This window comes from Rhinolophus ferrumequinum, chromosome 2, assembly GCF_004115265.2.
Source record: "Rhinolophus ferrumequinum isolate MPI-CBG mRhiFer1 chromosome 2, mRhiFer1_v1.p, whole genome shotgun sequence".
Lineage (NCBI taxonomy): Eukaryota > Metazoa > Chordata > Mammalia > Chiroptera > Rhinolophidae > Rhinolophus > Rhinolophus ferrumequinum.
In genome coordinates, this window is record NC_046285.1 from 61,829,901 (window position 1) to 61,850,393 (window position 20,493).

The following is a 20,493-nucleotide window of genomic DNA, read 5'->3' on the forward strand; positions in this document are numbered from 1 at the left end:
CCACCCGGGACCACCTGGCAGGAGCCACAAAGAAATCCACAGATGGCTGCCACTGGTGCCACGCTTGGAAGTGCCCTGAGAGGCCAAGCCACAAACCAAGGCCGGCTGCCACTAGTGCTAGCTTAGGGCTGCTCAGCCAGAGGCACAGGACACACTCAAGCCAGATGCTGCTTGTCTGCCTTCTGTGAACCTTTGAGAGTCTGCATCTTGAGCCAAGGCAGGCGATCTGCATGAAAAAGCCACTGAAAGCAGCCTGGGTGTGCCCAAAAGTTGGGTGGGGCCAGGTCTTGCATTGCCAGTGCATGGGGAATGTGGGGAATGATCGGAGGAGACTCAGGTATTGCATCCTCCTGTGTTTGCCTGCCAGGAGGGGGAGGGCTCAGCAGAGAAACAATGGCCTCCACCAGTTCCCATGTCCAGTAGAAAGCCACCTCTCCAGCCCCCTACCCAAGCCAGGCAACTCAGTTCCCCACCACATGTCCCTGCTGCCTCTCCAGCTGCTGCCCCAGAGCTAGTGACTCCACTGGTGGGTAAGTCCCCGCGGCGCCTGTGAGTGCAGCCACCCTCAGTCTCACTCAGTCACAGTCTCCGCTATTTTTCACAACCAGAAATTATGGGGATTTCTCTTCCCAGCACTGGAACCCTGGGCTGGGGTGAGGCTGGGATCTCTCGCTCTCCTAGGGGATGGGTGGACCCCCACAGCCGAAATAGCCCTCCTGATCTTTAATGGTCACACGCAGGGGCGGGACTAGCCCGTTCCGTGTCTCTGCCCCTCCTACCAGTATGATGGCTGCTTCTGCACGTCCTTAGTTGAAAGGCTTCAGTTCATCTTGATTTTAGGCGATTCTCAGTAATGGTGGTTTTGTAGGTCCGTTGTAATTTTGATGTGGTTGTGAGAAAAGTAAACACAGCGTTTAGCTACTACGCCATCGCCATCGTGGTTGTCTCCCTATTATTTTTATTTTAAACTGAATTTCGGAGAGGTGAGCTTGGTTGCCCGAGATCACTTAACTAGTGGGTATGCTGTAGTTGGGATTTAAGAGGCTAAATTACTATGTTAAACCACTTTTCTCTAGATTGTTCTCTCTGTCATACAGACGTTTCTGTTTAAAGGCAGTTTTTACTATGCTTGTGGCAATTGACGTTTTATCTCTGTTCAACTTTATGTGTTTCGATTCTAAATTATAACTTACTAATCTTTTTGAGTATTCCTTTTTAACTCAAAAACGTTTATTGACTGCGTACTCTGAGAGCGTGGAGTCAGAAGTGTCTTAAGTCTGGGTGAGTTTGCAAAGTCTTCACAAAGATTATACTTTTTGAGCCTTGAAGAATGAATATGTGTTTTCAAGGCCAAAAGAAAAGAAGCCATCTCTAATGTGGAGAGAGTAGCAAATTTAAGTGCTCAGAGGTGAGAGACGTGGAACCTGTGAGGAACTGGAAGTTCATTGGGTTAGAAGTGTAGATTTTATGTGAAGGCAATAGGAAATCACTGTAGATTAAAAAACATTTTTTAATAGACTATTTTTTGAGCTGTCTTAGGTTTACAGCAAAATTGAACAGAAGGTACAGAGATTCCCACGTGTTCCCCTGCCTTCTAGATGCATGGCTTCTCCCGTTGTCAGCATCACCCACTGGAGTGGTGCGCGTGTTACATTTACCTACATTGCACATCGTCATCACCCAAAGTTCAAGTTTACATTAGGGTTCACTCTTGGTATTGTGCGTTCTACGGGTTTGGACAAATGTATAATATCATGTATTTACCATTATAGCGTTGTACAGAGATGTTTCAGTGCCCTAAAAACCCTGTGTGCTCTGCCTACTCATCCTGTCCTCCATCCTAACCCCTGGCAACCATGGATCTTTTTACTGTTTCCAGAGTTTTGCCTTTTCCTGAATGTCAGATAGTTGGAATCGTACAGTACGTAGCCTTTTTAGATTGGTTTCTTTCACTTAATGGTATTAATATGTGTTTGTTTCCCTCCATGTCTTTTCATGGCTTGATAGCTCATTTTGTTTTAGTAGTGAAGAATATTCTTTTGGATGTAGCACAGTTTATATATCTGTTCACCTTCTAAAGGACATCTTGGTTGCTTCCAAGTTTTGGCAAGTATGAATAAATCTGCTGTAAATGTCCATGTGTAGGTTTTTGTGTGGACATAAGTTTTCGGTGCACTTGAGTAAAGACCAAGGAGTGTGATTGCTGGATTTTATGCTCAGAGTATGTTTAGTTTTGTAAGAAACTGCCAAACTGTCTTCCATAGTAGCTGTGCCATTTTGTATTCCCACCAGCAATGAATGACAGTTCCTGTTGCTCCACACCCTCGCCAGCATTTGGTGTTAGTGTTTTGGATTTTGGCCATTCCAAAGGTGTGTAGTGGTATCTCGTTGTTTTAATCATTGAAGAATTTTAACATGGAAGTGACACCAAATTTATATGCCTCAAAGCTCCATCTGAAAGCAGTGTGGTCTTTTAAAAGGAGCGCAGGCAGAACTAGAGGAAGAGAGACTGGTTATAAGCTGTCATAGTGATAGCTAGACATGAAGAGGAGCTAGAGCTAGACATGAAGAGGAGCTAGACATGAAGAGGCCCTGCCAGGAGGCGTAGAGAAGCCAGAATGAGAGGACTTCGATGGGAAGTATTTGATGAGGAAGAAAGGAATTCCCCTAGTGATTCTCAACACACTTAGGAGGTATTTGGAAATGCGTGGAGGTGTTTTTTGGTCATGATAATGACTGAGGATTTCTGCTGGCGTTGGGGGAGAGTGCTAAATGTCCTGCAATGCATAGGACAGTTCCTCACAATGACAAATTTTATTGAGAAACACTGTAGGGTGATGACATGCATTGTGTGAAATGAAATAGCAAGTATATAGAGGTAAGATAATGAGTGCAGTTTGAGCCCTGTTGAATTTGAGTTTTTTGTGGATACCAGTTAAACATGTCCTTAGGAAATTAGATATATGAATCTATAAAAATAGAGATATAATTTTCAGATTTAGGAGTTGTTAGAGGTGGTTTGAACATATAATGTGAAAAAAGGTAAAGTTTTGAAAATTTTACTGAGGGAAGTAGTAGAGTGGTTATTGCTGACATGCACTGTTATATAACACTGTATTTAATGGATGAGTGGAGGAAGAGGATCCGGTAAAAAAAATAAGGCCAGAAAGGACAGGGGAAGAGCAATAGTGTGCTATCATTAAAGCCAAAAGAATGACAGTTTCATCCAGGAGGTGTGCTTAATTCTGTCAAATATGGCAGAGAGCCAAGTAAATTAAGGACATAAAAGTGTTTATTTGGCCACCAGAAGGATCTGGTGACCCTCCAGAGATTACTTTCACTAGGGTGAGTGGCAGAGGTGAACACTAGCTTATAGAATTAAATAGGATATGGGAGGTGAAGAAATAGGGCAATGAATGTAGATTATAAAAAGTTCTCTTCTCGTACAACTTGAACTTTCAAATATCATACACGTGCACTCCTACTCTTGTCAGACGCTTATGTTAGTGTATCAGCTGACAAGTGGGCATTTATAGGCATCGCATGGTATGCAGTGATTTGAATATACTTCACTTTCTCATCCTTATTTTATAAAAATTAGTTGAAGAAATGTTAACACTAATAATAAGCTTAGTTCTCATACATTTAATGCATTTGAAGTGAAGAAAATCATTAAGCATGCTAATAACGGTAAATCGTACTGCACGTGCTAATAACAACAATTTTACTGCACTTAAACTAGACAATTATATGTTTATTTGGTACAGAAAACGAACCTGGAAGGAATGTTGGCTGTAGAGCTTTAAAGACTGTAAAGATTAAAAAGGAATTGTAATTAGGAATAGATGCGATGTTTCTAGTTCTCTTAAACCGTGGGGATCTGAGTTTGATTTTCAGACATGTTTTAGGAGCACATTTTGTGTAAAAGTAAAAGACTCCATGTACAAGATTATCTGTGAAGGGAAGGAGAAAAAGGGTAGCTAGTAAGGGAATGAAAGACCCAAGAAAGATTTTTTTTAAGATAGATGATAAGCTGAGCATGTCTGTTTGTGGAAGGGGAAAGCCAGAAGATGGCAAAGTTGAAGAGGTAGGGAGAGAGGAAAATTAATAGACAATAAACAAGACTCCTTGAAGAGGCAGGATGGTATTAGATCTAGAATAGTCGTGTTTGGGGGCTTATCCTTGGATAGGAGGAAAAAGGCACCTTTTCCATTGAGTGTGAAGGAAGAAGTGATGATGGATTTCAAGGTAAGTACATTTGCATGTGTAACCTCAGGAAGTTCACTGAGCAGTTTCTGAATGCCTGCTGTGTGTTTCAGTCTGCTAGTTTGGGTATATGTGGTCCCTATCCTTGGAGAGGTTAAGGTCCAGTGATGATGGGAACTTATTGCCTATGGCCTATATATTTTTCTTTGAGGCAGGATGTGAGCCTTTTTGGAGTCTTTCTTAGTCTCTCATGATTCCTCAGATTATCAGGAGTAGTTTGGAGATCACATTCAAAAGGACTTTTAAGTTACTTGGGATGTAGTTTTTTCTGACCTGGAGATATAAATTTACCCATAAAAGCTTGATACTTTAACAGTACTTTAGTTCTTTGAGAGAGGTCATAGGTCTTTCACTCTGTCATATGACAGGCGTAGTTCTTTTTCATTTGGCAGTATTCCTTCTTTACCCTTCTCTGCTTCAAACCCAATTAAATGATCATTTATATCATTTCATCAAACTTTAAAAAGCAAATCTTAGTTTATTTAATTTTAATTTTTAAGTAAGTATTCTTAATAGTCTCCTTGATGGACAGGATCAGACAGCCAACAGCTTGGAGTGTAAAATTGATTAGGATTGTGGGTAGGAATTCTTTGCGTTACTGCTTACAGGTGTGCATCAGTGGTTCTCAGCTGAGGGCAATTTTCACTCCCTGGGGACATTTGGAAATGTGTGGAGACATCTTTGGTTGTCACCACTGGGGGTCGGATGGAGCAGTTACTGGCATTTAGTGGGTAGAGGCCAGGGTGCTGCTGCTGTTACAATGCGTAGGACAGCCCCACAACAAAAAAGTGCCTGCTCAAAATGTCAGAATTGCTGAGGTTGAGCAATACTGGTGTACCTTAACTAACACTTGAATATTTATGAATTAGTCAAGCATGCTTATCTACATTATTAAATTGAAACTTCAGAAACACCCCCTATGAGGTAAGTGGTATCCTTCTTGTCCTGAAGGATGGAGGCAAGATACAAACATTGGGCTTATCTCTTTAGGAAAACTTTAATACATAAGATTTAGGACACAAACCCCCCCCCCCCCCCAATTTTTTAAGGCTATCTTTGGTCTTACCTGTTTTGTTTTTTAGGGACAAATATTCATGGCATTTGAAATACATAATTTATTTTTAATATTACAGATCTAGAAATGGCCATTGCCTACTGGAATTTAGTGCTTAATGGAAGATTTAAATTCTTAGACTTATGGAATAAATTTTTGTTGGTAAGTTTATTTTCTCTAAAATTTGATTTGTTTGAAGATAAATTAACATTTTAAAGCATGACTGACTCATCTCAGAGCATGTAATGGACATAGATGAGAAATTTGATTACCAGAATTTCATTACACAAGTTGTTTTGCATTCTTGTATTTAGCATCATCGACTGTTTTTTGAAACTCTTTTCAGTGATTTGGATTTTTTTTTAATAGGAACATCATAAACGATCAATACCAAAAGATACTTGGAATCTTCTTTTAGACTTCAGTACAATGATTGCAGATGACATGTCTAATTATGACGAGGAAGGTAATGAAAATTTTTGCCCTACCAGTTTGTTTTTTTATCATTCTTCTATCACACACTGTTGAACTTCTTGTCTGTTTCTTTTATTCTTGGAGTTGGATTTCCCTCTTCTGAGTTTTTATTTATGCTCTTCTGAATGTATGAAATACCTTTATCCTCTTTACCAATCTGTATTGTTTTGTTTCTTTAAATATCAACTCAGTATTCATGTCTTCCAGAAAGGCATAAGTAATTTTCATCCATGCTTTAGATTTTAAGTTTACTTTAGGAACCTATTATCTAAATGTACTTTTAACTTGTTACCTGTTTGTCTTGTCTGTGAAGTTGATTGTAAACTCCTTAAGTTTAGTGACTTTGTCTAACTTGAAATGTACTTCAGCTATACTATCGACAATAGGCAAGATTCCTTGAAGTTTCAGGATTTAGGAGTTGTTTTGTACTGCTAATAGTACTGGAGCACTGTTGGCATTCATTCAATAAATATTCACTGATTGAATGCTTTTCTGTTTTTCTTCATGTATGTATAAAGCTGATGCTACCATTTACTATTGGTTTTTCTACAAGTGGCAGTGATCAGTGATTTCTTCACACATACTTACCTAGTTCCCCTTGAGAATTCGCAGGACGCATTTTTGAGATTGTTGAATAGACAGGTATTCTTTGAAAAATCTTTAGTGACCTTGCCTCCTTAAAAGTGTCCTGGAGCCATTTAATCTAACCAGAGATGATGTTATTTTATTCTTTGTTTTCAATGTCATTTATTTATAGTCTGCACTAAAAAATAAGAAATGTCTAATCTTGCATATGGCTGATAATTGTGCTCTTAGGCCTCACGCAGAACTGGAGAACTTTCTGATTTAGAGGTTGGCACATGGACGTATAGAGGCATGCATATGTGGAGTTAAGTCTTTTAGTAACTATGAAATAGGATAGATTTGATACTTGCTGTTAATTTGCTTTGTAAGATTGCCACAAAACGCGTGAAATTTTGTTTCCTCCTACCTACTATGCTTTCAACACGGGCAGCATGCCCTCATATCATGGCCGTTCCTTAGGCTGCCAGTTTTGACCAGATTACTTCAGTGGTCTGACTTCAGTGACTTTCAGAAAACCATATTATTGATTACCAAAAGAGTTACTTTTGTCATTGAGGAATGATAAAGTGTTGGAATAATAGAGTGGAGAGAATAAAAGGAATACTTTTGGTAGAAACTCTAAAAAGCTAGAATTTTTGAAGTCCTATCAGTGGAAATACTTATAATGATGTATTTTAACTATTATGGGGAAGGTACTTATAAAATAATGGATCCTATTGCAATGTTAGTCTTATTTCTGCTTTTCTTTCTTCCATATATTTCTTTTCCCTAGGAGCATGGCCTGTTCTTATTGATGACTTTGTGGAATTTGCACGCCCTCAAATTGCTGGGACAAAAAGTACAACAGTGTAGCACTAAAGGAACTTTCTAGAATGTACATAGTCTGTACAATAAATACAACGGAAAATTGCACAGTCAATTTCTGCTGGCTGGACTGAACTGAAGATCAATCCTCGCAAGTCAGACTGAGGGTTGAGACAAAACTTTAAGGATACATCTTGGACCATATCGTATTTCATTCTCCTAATGGTGGTTTGGGCTTGTCTTCTAGTCTGGGCCGCTCTAAACATTCATAATTCCAACATTGTGGATTTCATCTTATATCTGTGGACCATCCTAGGTTATTCTCCCATAAGACTTAGAAGCTTTATGGTGATTATTTTGAGGTTTCCATTCTTGCATAAAGCACAATGCTGTCTTCATCAGAAAACAGTTTGGCATAAGAATTAAACACATGAACATCACAAACAATTTATAAAAACTTCTTAAATATATGCTTTGGGCTAGTTGCAAAGACTATGCTGATAGCACTTCCAATGAGAGTGATATATTTAAGTGTACCAGACCTGGAATGGTGTTTTCGTTTGGGGGATTTTATTTTTTCCTGGCAAATCACATGTATTGTTGATGTGAGTAGAGAATCTGATGAAAAAAATACCAAAATAACCAACGTGAAAAAATTTTAGGATAATTTCGTGTGCCTACCTGAAAATTTTATTGTGTTTCAGACCCTCGATTTTAAAAGGTTCCACAGAACTAGTCTGCACTTATCTTACCCATGTTTATATATAGTTGTCTTACAGGGAGCTTTTATTTAGAAAATATCTGCATAATGTCAGAGTCTCCTCCTGTCTACATTATGCACTACATAATTGGATTTCATTATGATTTTGAAATGCTTATATGCCTGTCGAATAAGTCAAACTATTTAATTTGTTTTGAATGTTTCACAATACAATATTCTAAATTTAGGCATGAGGGTTTATTTTTTGTTTTTGTTTTTGTCAGCACACTATGGAGCACAAATGAAATTCTCTTAATTTATAAGATGATAGTAGGAATTAAATTTTGAAAATGGTCGTGATGAGCCATGAAGTTCAATCCTTATAGGTACTGCTCTTTCATACAAATAGTCCATTTTTGATGACTTCTTATTTTGTTGAAATTGCTTTAACTGCTAATCACTGTGGTTGCCAAATACTTACTTGAAGAGCAAAGATTTTCAAGCAAGCATGCACTTGATGCAAAATACCAATCTGGCTTCTATTTTCATAAATTATTTAGTCTCTTTACTGTTTGTTTCATCAAATTAGCTCAGTTTTCACATCAAAGCAGAATTCTATCTTGTATGTATGATTTTCATTACAAGACCTTTGAACTGCTTTTGTGCGGAAAATGCTGATTTCCCTGTTCACTTTCTGACACGTGAAGAAGGGTTTATTGCTTTTTTAAATATTTCTGTAAGGCAGGTTAAAAAATGTAAAACTTCAGATATTACATGCCTATGGTCTTTAGCAGGAATAGATTTTGCTTGGTGTATCCAGGCATTCTCTAAGGTCTAATGTTGAAATTATCAAAGGAATGTACTTCAGATTAGCAGTACATTTTGTGTAGATGTGGAAATGATTTTAAGAACAATGACATATTAAAAGTACTTTTTATTTACATGATTTTGAAATTGACTAGAAAGCTTTTCCCATGGATATTATATTAATATTCCAATCATAACTTTAATTAAGAATACAATTATGCCAAAAGAAAATTTTGAAAATTTCTATTCAGGTTACTGGCATTGGTTATTTAGGAAAAAAAGGTGGGGGGGAAGAAAAAAGAATCCTGCTGCTTTCCTTTCAAGTATTTCCTGATTTCATATTTGTAAATATAAAGAGGAACTTCAATTATGAAAAATTTAAAAAGATATATATGTACTATTTTGTTTCCTGTCTTGAAGATTTTGAGTTATGGTATTGTTTTTAGATTGACTAATTAATTCAAATATGCTGTGTTTTGAATGAGATCCCATTAGCTTTTCTTTCCAATATAAATTGTTTTTCATAAAGTCTGATATTGGTTCATGGCCTAGTGCCTTGGGTTTTACAGACTTTTCCTTTTAAATGCAAGACCTTTTCAACAAAATAGTATTTGTCATCAGTGTGGTACTAGACATTTATAATTACTGTGTAATTATAAACAAAAAATACATAAATCTTTGAATATAATTATGTAGCATAAAAGGTAAGGTTGTTCACTCTATGATGGCATCTTAGAATTAAACAATACTATTACTAGGGCTGAAAAAAAGACTGATTTAATATGCTATGATTACTCTGAGGATAAATGTCTGGTTACAGGGAATATTTTGTACTAAAAATGCTTATACATATGAGTGTGAGAGTGTGTGTATATGTGTGTGTGTGGAAGAGAGGTTGAAGGAGACACACACCCCCACACACACAACTTGAATTGCTTTAATTCATTAGTGTTTCAGTCTTCATTCTGGTGAACTCCCCATGCTGATTCTTTGTTTTAAACTGAACCACAGGTAGTTTCCTTTTTGCCAAATGTCAAAACAGGTACACATTTTAAAATGTAATGCTTTTTAAATAGTAAAGTGTATAAAATTAGAAGTGCCCACACATAAAAGTACTTGAGATCAAGGTTATCTTTAGTGACTATCATCTGCGTATCTCTGTAAGTTCAATTGTGTTTCTTACAATCCCTGTCATACTACCAACAGAGGCAATAAAAGCTTCAGTGAAATTGCCATGATCAAATCTTTTCACATATTATTTCAGTGTAATATTTTTAAAGACTAAAAAATATACCTGAAAACTTTTCCAGGAAGAATAATTATTCGTGGAAAGAGCATTGTAATGGCAAGTTTTAGGGAGAAAAGACATGCCAACTCTTGTTTACTACGTTTAAAATGTTTACAACTATACTGGGCTGCTTTATTTAATTAACAGTACTGTAGTTGTGTAATATGGCATTGTAAGTGTGTGTTCTTCATTAGACTTTTAAAAAGTTTTAATGAGAGAAAGTAAACTTAATAAAATAACAGGGGAAGTCTTTTATATAATATCCTTACTGGGAATTATTTAAGCAAGGTATACTATTTTTTTCTCAGAAAGATTTAAGTGAATGAAGTGTTTATTTTTTATTTGATGATAAGTTTGAGTAGTTGTAGCTAGTTTAACGTGCACTTTGCTTAGATTTTTTTAAACATGTTACTATTAAGACTACATTTTGTAAACCTTCTGTAACTTTTACATATGGATGACAGAAGAAAGTTCAACCTAATGAAAGAATTTTGGAATGAAAAAGGAAAGTGGTGCTGGGGAAATTTATTATAGTTCACAAAGTATGCCTTTGTAAACCTGAATCAACTTCTAGCAAGAATTAATTTATGTAGTTCTAAATGTTAAATTGTGTATATTTAATAGAAAATACTTATTTGGCACCTCAGCAGTTTTCTTTAAATGTCACTTTATACTTTTAACAATATGATTTATATTGAATACATAGATGTTTTGATAAGATTTTATCAAATTTGATAATGTAATGATAAAATGTTTTTAAAATGTGAACTATTTAACATATCTCTTAATAACTGAGGACACAATACCTGCATTGTGATTTCTACATAATGTGATAATTAGGGTTCCAATTTTGGCTCATCATTTAATTATAAACGAGTATATTCTGAACTCTTTACTTGCCTCCATTTTTACAATCACATAGCAATAATTTCTATATTTATAGAAATGTGGTGAAGTTATATATCATGATACCTTTGCCTTTGATTTCTGAGGGGAAGGGGTTTATATTTTACAGTTACGATAAATTCGAAAATTCCTAATAGTACACATCCCCTTTTCCAGGTTTATCCTATTTGTTGCCGTTTTAGTTGAATACTTGGCTTGATTTGTATCTGATTCTGGAGGCAGATAGTGCTGTTTTTTTAAAGTCCTAATACAGTTACATGAATGGTTTTACCAGAGCATTCTTGCCATCTTATTTTCTCCACGCCCTGTTGGGCAATTGGCATTTCCTGCTGACCAACTCATTCATTTGGCAACTGTCCAGTGGGCTCAGTGTTTTGTGTTATTGTGGCTTTGACTTCTCCTTGGTTGATCTTTTAAAAAAATCTGTCATAAGTACGGAAATTAAGATAAAAGGTGCACAGCATTTGTAGTAGGTGGAATTTCTAAAAGTAATATCTATATGGAATTTTAAAGACAAATTATTTTGTGAATCATGCTAATTACCCATGTTTAAAATTGAGACTCTAAAATGTATGTTTTTAAGAAGTATATCCAAGTTTTTCTTACGAGTATTGCTTAAGTATTTTCAGGTTGGTTTTTTTATATTTGTGCTATGCAGAAATCAGTGTTGTTTGTCTTAGATCGTTGGTTTTCAAGCCGTAACTTAAGGCTGTTCATGAGGTTGGGCCATAGCAGACAGGATGCCTCTCCTTTTACTTCATCTATAGCTTTCTACTTCATTACTTGTAGAATATTGACATTTCATATGAGATTTGATTTTGGGGAAAAATGTTTGGCTTAAAAAAATTGTTTTTTAATGCTAGGGGTTGCATTTCCTCTTTGGCAGATTTTTCAGGGAAATGGAAAGAGGGAGTCAGACCAAAATTAAAGAGGGTCTGATCACAGAAGGCAGCACTGCTTTGAAGAGTCGATCAAATAAGTTTAAAGTAAAAAAGAATTTCGAAACAAAATAATGAAAACAAAGCTTGATTTGAAATAATGAAAAGTCTCAAATTTATCAGAGGCAGCATGTGAGTGGCTTAATGACCAAACAAAAGAAGTAAAAAAAAGGATGATAGATTTGGAATGTCCATATGTATTTAGATGCATGTTCAATAGAAATATTTACCTAAATTTTAATTTCAAATTATGAAATATTCTAAGAAACCTTTGTGTCTAATGGAAAACTTGGGCAGTACCAAACAAGGGGTTTTTACTAAAAGGAAACTGTAGGGCATAAGATTATGGGAAAACGAAATGGCTAAGAGAAAATACTAATGTAAGCTGTGTACAATGATTTATTACATGACACATGGCTAAAAGCAATATTTGATCAGTGAGGTTTAGAGATGTGTGTACTTGGAATCCTTCAAAAATAGCATGTTTAGTTTTTAAGCAAATTCTAATAATAGTCTTAATCCTGGTAGCACATTAGAATTCATTGTATTGATATGAAATGAATAGGCTCTTAGCCAGAGCTTGAACAGTCATTCTTAGTTCTCTATTGTAATGGAACTTTAAAAATGTAGCTTTATTGAAATATAATTTGCACACCATAAAGTCCACCCATCGTAAGTGTACGATTCAGTAGTTTTAGTAAATGTGTAGAGTTGCAACCATCACCACAATCTAGTTTTAGAACATTTCCATCAGCCCATAAAAGTTGCCCTCGTGCTCCTTCGCAGTTGATTTCGGCTGCCACCCCCAACCCTAGGCAACCACACTGATCTGTTTCTATGAGTTTTCCCGGTCTAGAAATTACACATAAATGGAGTTTACAATTTGAAGTCTTGTGTATCTGCCTTCTTTCAATTGGCATGATTTTGAGGTTTATCTATGTTGTAGCATATGCCTGTACTGAGTTCTTTTATTGCTGTACGGTTCCCGTTGTATGGAGTGTCTATAGTTGTTTATCCGTTCATCAGTTGATGGACATTTGGATTGTTCACATATTTGGTTTGAATGCCGTGAACATTCATGGATGTGTCTTAGTGTGGACATAAGTTTTCATTCATTACACTCTTAGATTCCTAGGAGTGTAATTGTATTGGTTGGGAAATTTATGTTTACCTTTCTAAAAAACTGCCAAACTGTCTTCCAAAATGGCTGTACCATTGAAAAGTATTCCTCCCACAATGCGTAAGGGTCGCAGTTTCTGCACATCCTTGTGAATACTTGTCTTTTACTGTAGTCATTCTGGTGGGTGTGCATGTGCATTTTAAGTGTGCAAGTTTTACCTGGCCATCCTAACTTGTGTGTCTGTCGGATGTGCAATTTGGGTGAGTATAAGGTGCCTGAGGGATGGCTGTAAAATTGCTTACAATAGACATGTACTTACTTGAAGGTAGCATTTTCTGTAGCCAGTGAGGGTAGTGATTACACCTTCCAGTGGGAGTTCTGGTCCCTTAGTGAACTCTGGTGAGGAGATGGAGTGCGTAGGTGCAGAGTGGTGCTGGTGTTTTGTGCAAGTGTGTACACCATGGTTGCCACGGCTACCCAGTTAGCCTGTGACTGGGGGTATGAAAACAGTGCACAAATAACTGCATGGATATGTCAGTCTTATTAGGTTTCCCAGAGCTCTTTTGCTCTGGTATAGCTTTGGGAATTCATAAATTTGTAAAAGTGTAGTTGGTATTGTTTAGGTGCTGCCAGCTTACCTGTGTTCATATACATAGTGGACATTGCAGTAGTGCTTTTTTATTTTTAGTGGAAAATTTCAGACACACACATAAGTAGAATGGTGTAATGAACCTACTTGAACTTGATCAGTTCATGGCCAATCTTGATTTATCAATATGCCATCCATCTTCCCAACCCTGATTTATTTTGAAGTCTCAGCAAATAAATTCATTTGTAAATATTTCAGTATGTATGCTTAAAAGATAAAGACTGTTACATGTAACCACAATACTGTCACCACACTTAAATGTTAACAGTTTCTTAATAATTACCCAGTCAGTATTTTAAATTGTCTCAGTTTTTTCCCAGTTCAAGTCAGGAGTCACAGAAGGTCCATACATTGCATATATCTCTAAATCTTTTAATCTATGGGTCCCCATATCCCACACTCCTAGGCTTGCAATTCATTAGTTTGAAAACGCAGTGGTTGCTTTAAAATTTTAAATTTGTATGCAGTTTATATTTAAGATGACATTTGATATACCTAAAAATATATTCTAACCAGAAAATATTTTCTAAGTGTGGTATAAAAAGCTATGATAATTGTATCAACAAGGATTCCATTAATTTAAAAATATAATGGGACTTATATCCAGACTATATAAAGAACTTTTACAACTTAACAAAGACAACCCAATTTACAAGTGAGCAAAGGATTTGAAAGATATTTCTCCAAAAAAGATATACAAATGGCCAATAAGCACATGAAATGATTCTCATTAGCATCGTTAGTAAATAGGGAAATGCAAATCAAAACTGCAGTGAAGTATCACTCACACCCACTATGATTGCTTTAATCAAAAAGACAGTAAGTGGATGGGAATGTGGATAAATTGCAGCATTGGTGGGACTGTAAGTGGTGTAGCCACTTTGGAGCACAGTTTGGCTGTTCCTCAAAAAGTTAAACAGCATATTACCCAGCAATTCCACTCTTATTTAAGAATATAAAGGAATTAAAAATCTGGAGGCACGCTCCAGCCCCTGGGAAGCACCGTTCTACTTCTTGTATCTATGAATTTGACTGTTTTAGATACATAAATGGAATCACACAGTGTTTGTCTTTTTGTGACTGGCTTATTTCACTTAGCATAATGTCCTCAAGCTTCATCCATGTTGTAGCATGTAGCAATTTTCTTCCTTTTAAACGCTAAATATTTCATTGTATGTATACACCACATTTTGTTTATCCATTTATCTGTCAGTGGACATTTGGCTATTGTGAATAGTGTTGCTGTGAACATAAGTGTGCAAACATCTCTTCAAGACCCTACTTTCAATTCTTATGGATATATAGCCAGAAATGAGATTGCTGGATCATATGGTAGTTCTATTTTTAAGTTTTTGAGGAAACTTCATACAGTTTTCTGTAGCAGTTGCATCATTTTACAATTCTAACAGTACACAAAGGTTCCAATTTGTCCACATCTTCACCAACAATTATTTTTCAGTTTTTTTTTTTGATACTAGCCATCCTAGTGTGTGTGAGGTGATATCTCATTGTGGTTTTGATTTGCATTTCTCTGATGATGAGTGATGTTTCACATGCTTGTTGACCATTTGTATATCATATTTGGAGAAATGTCTATTCAAGTCCTTTGCCCATTTTTGAACTGGGTTATTTGATTTTTTGTTGTTGAGTTGTAGGAGTTCTTTTGATATTCTACCTTGTTTCCCCGAAAATAAGACCTAGCCGGACCGTCAGCTCTAATGCATCTTTTGGAGCAAAAATTAATATAAGACCCGGTCTTATTTTACTATAATGTAAGACTGGGTCTTATATAATATGATATGATATAATATATAATGTAATACTTGGTCTTATATTAAGTTTTGCTCCAAAAGATGCATTAGAGCTGATGGTTCAGCTAGGTCTTATTTTCGGGGAAACATGGTTAGTATTAACCATCTGGTCTAACATATTAAGTCCAGTGTTTCCATATTGGTTTTCTGTCTGGATGATTTATCTATTGATGAAAGTGGGGTATTGAAGTGCCCCCTACTGTTATATTACTGTCTATTTCTCAGTTTAGGTCTGTTAATATTTGCTTTATATAAAGTTTTTTTGTGTGTGTTTGTATGGAATCTTGAGGGTTTTCTACTTAAAAGATTATGTCATTTGCAAACATAATATCACTTCTTCCAATTTAGATGTCTTTTATTTCTTTTTTTGTGCCTAATTCCTCTGGCCAGGACTTCCAGGACCATGTTGAATAGGAGTGTTAAAGTGGGCATCCTTGTCTTTTGTTCCTGATGTTAGAGGAAAAGCTTTGCATCTTTCACCATTGAGTACAATGTTAGCTGTGGACTTTTCATATGTGGTCTTTATTATGTTGAGATAGTTTCCTTCTATTCCTACTTTGTTGATTTTTTAAATCAGGAGAGGACATTGAGTCTTGTCAAATGCTTTTTTCCATCAATTAGGATGTTCATGTGGTTTTTATCTTTAATTCTGTTAATGTTTATTAGAATAATTGATTTTCATATGTTGAACCATCTTTGCATTCCAGGGAACAACTCCCGCTCCGTCGTGTATAATTCCTTAATGTGCTGTTGAATTTGGTTTGCTAGTATTTTGTTGAGAATTTGTGTATCAGTATTCATCAGGTATATTGGTGTGTAGTTTTCTTGTACCATTTCTTTGGCTTTGATACCAGGGTAATGCTGGCCTCACAGAATGAGTTTGGAAGCATTCCCTTTTCTTCAATTTTTTTGGACGAGTTTGAGGCGGATTGGTGTTAATCCTTTAAATGTTTGGTAGAATTTCCAGTGAAGCCATCTGGTCCTGTGCTTTTTGTTGGAGGATTTTTGATTAAAGATTCAATTTCCTTACTAATTATTAACCTGTTTGGGTTTTCCATTTCTTCATTATTCAGTTTTGGTATGTTGTGTGCCCATTTTTTAAATACTGAGTTATTTGTCTTTTTATTGACTTGTAAGAGTTCTTTACATATTCTAGATACTAGATCAGATATATGATTTACAAATATTTTCTATCCTGTGGATTGTTTTTTAACTTTTCACAAGTGTCTGTTGTGGCACAAAAGTTAAATTTGGGTAAAGTCCAATGTACTTTTTCTTTGGTTGCTTGCACTTTAGGTGTCAAATCTAAGAAACCACTGCCTAATCCAAGGTCAGAAAGTTTACATTTATGTTTTCTAACAGTATTATAGTTTTGGCTTTTACCTTCATGTCTTTGACCTGTTTTAATTTTTGTATACTGTGTGAAGTCGGGGTTCAGATTCTTTTGCCTGTGAATATCCAGTTGTCCCCACACCATTTTTGTTAAGACTATTCTTTCCCTATTGAATGGCCTTGGCACCCTTGCTGAAAACAACTCCATAAATGTATGGATTTTTTTTCTGGATTCTCAGTCCCGTCAATCTGTGTGACCTTCCTGTGTCAGAACCACGTAGTTTTATTACTGTAACTTTATAGTTAAGTTTTGAAGTCAGGCAGTGTGAGCCCCTCAACTTCTTCTGTTTCGAAATTGTCTTGGCTATTCTGGGTCCCTTGCATTTCCATACAAATATTAAGATCAGCTTGTCAATTTCTGCAAAAAAAAGAAAAAAAATCCAGTGAGAATTTTGAGGGTTGTGTTGAATTTGTAGGCCAGTTTTGGGAGCACTCATAATTTTGCCTCACTGTTTCACATGTCCATATGATACTCTTCATTCCTAGTGTAACTGCCTTCATTAAGTTTTCATGTATTGCCTAAGTGCCTGCTGTGGCTTCCTATATATTATTCTCTCTGCCTTTAGTCTGCTTTTCTTCCAATTACTTGTTCTCATTGTTAACAGGATGACTTATCTGAAAGGCTTAAGATAACTTTGGTGACTCCCCAGAGCTTTCACAATTTTTCACTCATTCATTTAAATGTCTCTAATCCTTTAATGTGTCAGGAAATATAGCAGTGAACAAAACATACAAAAATAATTGGCCTCATGGAGCTTACCTTCTAGTATTGGGAGATATAATAAGTAAAATATATACTGTGATATATAGTGAGGAGTGCTCTGGCAGGGGAAAATAAAGGGACGGGGACACGGGAATGTGCAGTTTTAAATAGAGTGATCGGGGGGACCTCACTGAGGTAGCTGTATAAATACCTAAAGAAATAAGTTAAGCCATGCATATGTCTGAGGAAAGTTTGCAGGCAGAGCAAACAGCAAATACGAAGACTGAATAGGCAGCATGTTTGAGGAACAAGGAGGCTAGTGGGCTGGAGAGGAGGGAGTGTGGCAATAGGAGATGAGGTAAAAGATAACAGGTAGCAAATGGCGTGTGGCCTTGTGGGCCACTGTTAATCTGTGGCTTTTACAGGTGGGAAGTCACTGGAGGGTTTGAGCAGAAGAGTCACAGCTTCTTACTTGAGTTCTAATAAAATTGTTTTAGCTGATGTGTTGAGAAAAAGTGTGTGTGTGTGTGTGTGTGTGTGTGTGTGTGTGTGTGTGTGTGTGGCGGGAGGAGTAAGGTGAAAGCAGGAGACCAGTTGAGGCAGGAAGCCTCTGAAATACCCTCACTGATCCCTGGCTCATGACACTCACCCTATGTAATCCCTTCCCTCATGACCTAGTGACATGCTTCTAATAGAATATGGCAAAGTGACGGGATATCATTTGAGATTACGTTATAAAGAGACAATAGCTTCCATTTTGCATGTTCTCTCTTGCTTGCTCACTGTTGAAAGTCAGCTGCCCTTTTGTGAGCTGCCTTTAAGAGGCCCAGGTGGCAAGAAACAGAAGGTGACCTCCAGCTAAGCCAGTGAGAAACAGGCTCTTGGTCCAACAACCTATGTGGAACTAAATCCTGCCAACAACCACATCAGTAAGCTTGGAAACAACCTCTCAGCTGAGCCTTCAGATTAGACTGCAGTTCTAACAGCTTGACTGTGGCTTTGTGAGGGACCTTGAATGTGACGTGCCCAGAGAATCTGCACTCAGATTCTGAATCCCCAGAAACGGGGATAATGTCTGTTGTTTTAAGATGCTAAGTTTAGGGATAATTGATTACGCAGCAGTAATTAATATGTCAACTAAAAAGTTAACAGTTGATGAGAGATGATGGTGACTTAGGCAAGGGTGATAACAGTGGCAAAAAATAGTTGAACTCTGGAATAGTTTAAAGCTAGATTTAACCACATTTTCTGAGGAACTAGATACAAGTGGGAGGCGGGGTAGTGATCGTCATAATGTAACGAGAGTTCCAAGATGATTCCAAGGTGTTTGGCCTGAGCAACTGCAGGGATGGAATTGCTATTAACCAAGATTCAGAAGATGTGAGAGAAACGGGTTTTGGAGGAAAAGATCAGGAGCTCAGTTCAGGATACATGTTTATGGTGCCAAGAGGACTCGATAAAATTTTGGATAGGTGTTTAGATGTATGAATCAGGTGCTAAAGGGTAAAAGTTGGGAGATAAACATGAGTCGTCAGATTATTAATGATATTTAAAGCTTTCAGACAGGATGAGATCACTGAAAATGAGTATGGACAGAAAAGAAGTTTGAGGAGTGAGCCCTGAAGCACTCCAACATTAGGAGACCATGTTGGTGTGGAGCAAACAGCAAGGAAACCTGAGATGGAGCAGCCATTGAGGTAAGAGGAAAACCGGAAAAGTGTAGGAGCCAAGGGAAGAGATTGTTCCAATGAGGAGGGAGTGATAAATGATGTCAAAGCCTGCGGATACCTCAAAAGAACAAACAGAAAAAAAAAGCAAATTGAATACTGGATTCAGCAACATGGAAGTCATCGTTGACTGAAATAGATTTCAGTGGAGTAATGGAAAGTAAACAAGTAAAGTAGAGGAGTTGGGACAGTGAGTACAGACCAATCTCATAGTTTTGCTGCAAAAGGGAGCAAAGAAAAAAACATGGTAGCTGGCAGGGGAAGAGTAGTCACGAAAAGATTTTGTAGAAAATGGGAAAAATAACAGTTTTTGGTTGTATGCTGATAAGGATCCAGTAGACAGAAAAATTGATGCCATAGGAGAGAGACTTGCTGGTGGTGGTCCTACAGTCAGCAAGGTGAAGCTCTTACTGCTGATCAAACGCCTTCTGCATAACACTTGCTGCCCGCCTCCCATCTCATGTGCACCCTTTGAGTAGTTGGGTTTATGCACCTTGGGGACGTTTCACATTCTTTCCTTAGAGTTTCCACTTTTCAAACCCTTTCCTTTAAATAACTCATATTCATTTTTAAAACAACAGCAACAAACGCTATTCTTGAGTGCCACCCTCCTGGGAAGCTTTTCTCTGATGTCTCAGTCTGATTTAGGTGGGTTTCCTCTGTGCTCCTCTCCTTATTCTTTATTTTTTATAGCACTTACCATAATACACCAAGCATGGTAACACCCGTGTACCTTCCATTAGACCATAGGGCAATAGTGATAAAGACCAGATCTTACCTTCTTCTGAATTCTCAGCACATAGTTTTTCACACATAGTGAATACACACATTAAATCTTTGGTATTAAGAATATATATAATTGATTCTTACTGTTTCCTGATTCTGATCTTTGTGAATTTGCCTCGTCACTAAAATCCATCTGTAACCCCCAAATCAACGCAGCACTGCGGCAGTCATTCATGGCTACGTGCAGTGGCAAAACTTTTGGGTTGACAGTCAGGCACATTCCCAGCTAAGGTTGAATGAGACAATGCCTCTGCCGTCATGTTTCAGCTCTTATACTGGAAACAAATGTCTTTTTCGTGATACATTTAGTTTCCCACATTTTTGTGCTTTTTCGGTGATTTTGGTGTTTAAAATGGCCGCCAAGGGTGGTGCTGAAGTGCTGTCTAGTGTTCTCGAGTGCAAGAAGGCTGATGTGCCTTACAGAGAAAATCCATGTGTTAGATAAGCTGTGTTCAGCATGAGTTCTAATTCTGGGGCTGGGAG

General features: G+C 37.0%; 1 protein-coding gene across 1 annotated transcript in view; it reads left to right on the forward strand.

Annotated features, from left to right (window-relative positions):
- DCUN1D1 (defective in cullin neddylation 1 domain containing 1) overlaps positions 1-10,873 on the forward strand; it is a 33,188-nt gene extending 22,315 nt beyond the window's left edge. The window contains exons 5-7 of the mRNA XM_033131815.1: positions 5,400-5,482; positions 5,690-5,786; positions 7,152-10,873. Coding sequence (XP_032987706.1) covers positions 5,400-5,482; positions 5,690-5,786; positions 7,152-7,231 — 260 coding nt within the window. The 3' untranslated portion in view covers positions 7,232-10,873. The remainder of the gene's footprint in view (positions 1-5,399; positions 5,483-5,689; positions 5,787-7,151) is intronic.
- The last annotated feature ends 9,620 nt before the right edge of the window (positions 10,874-20,493 follow it).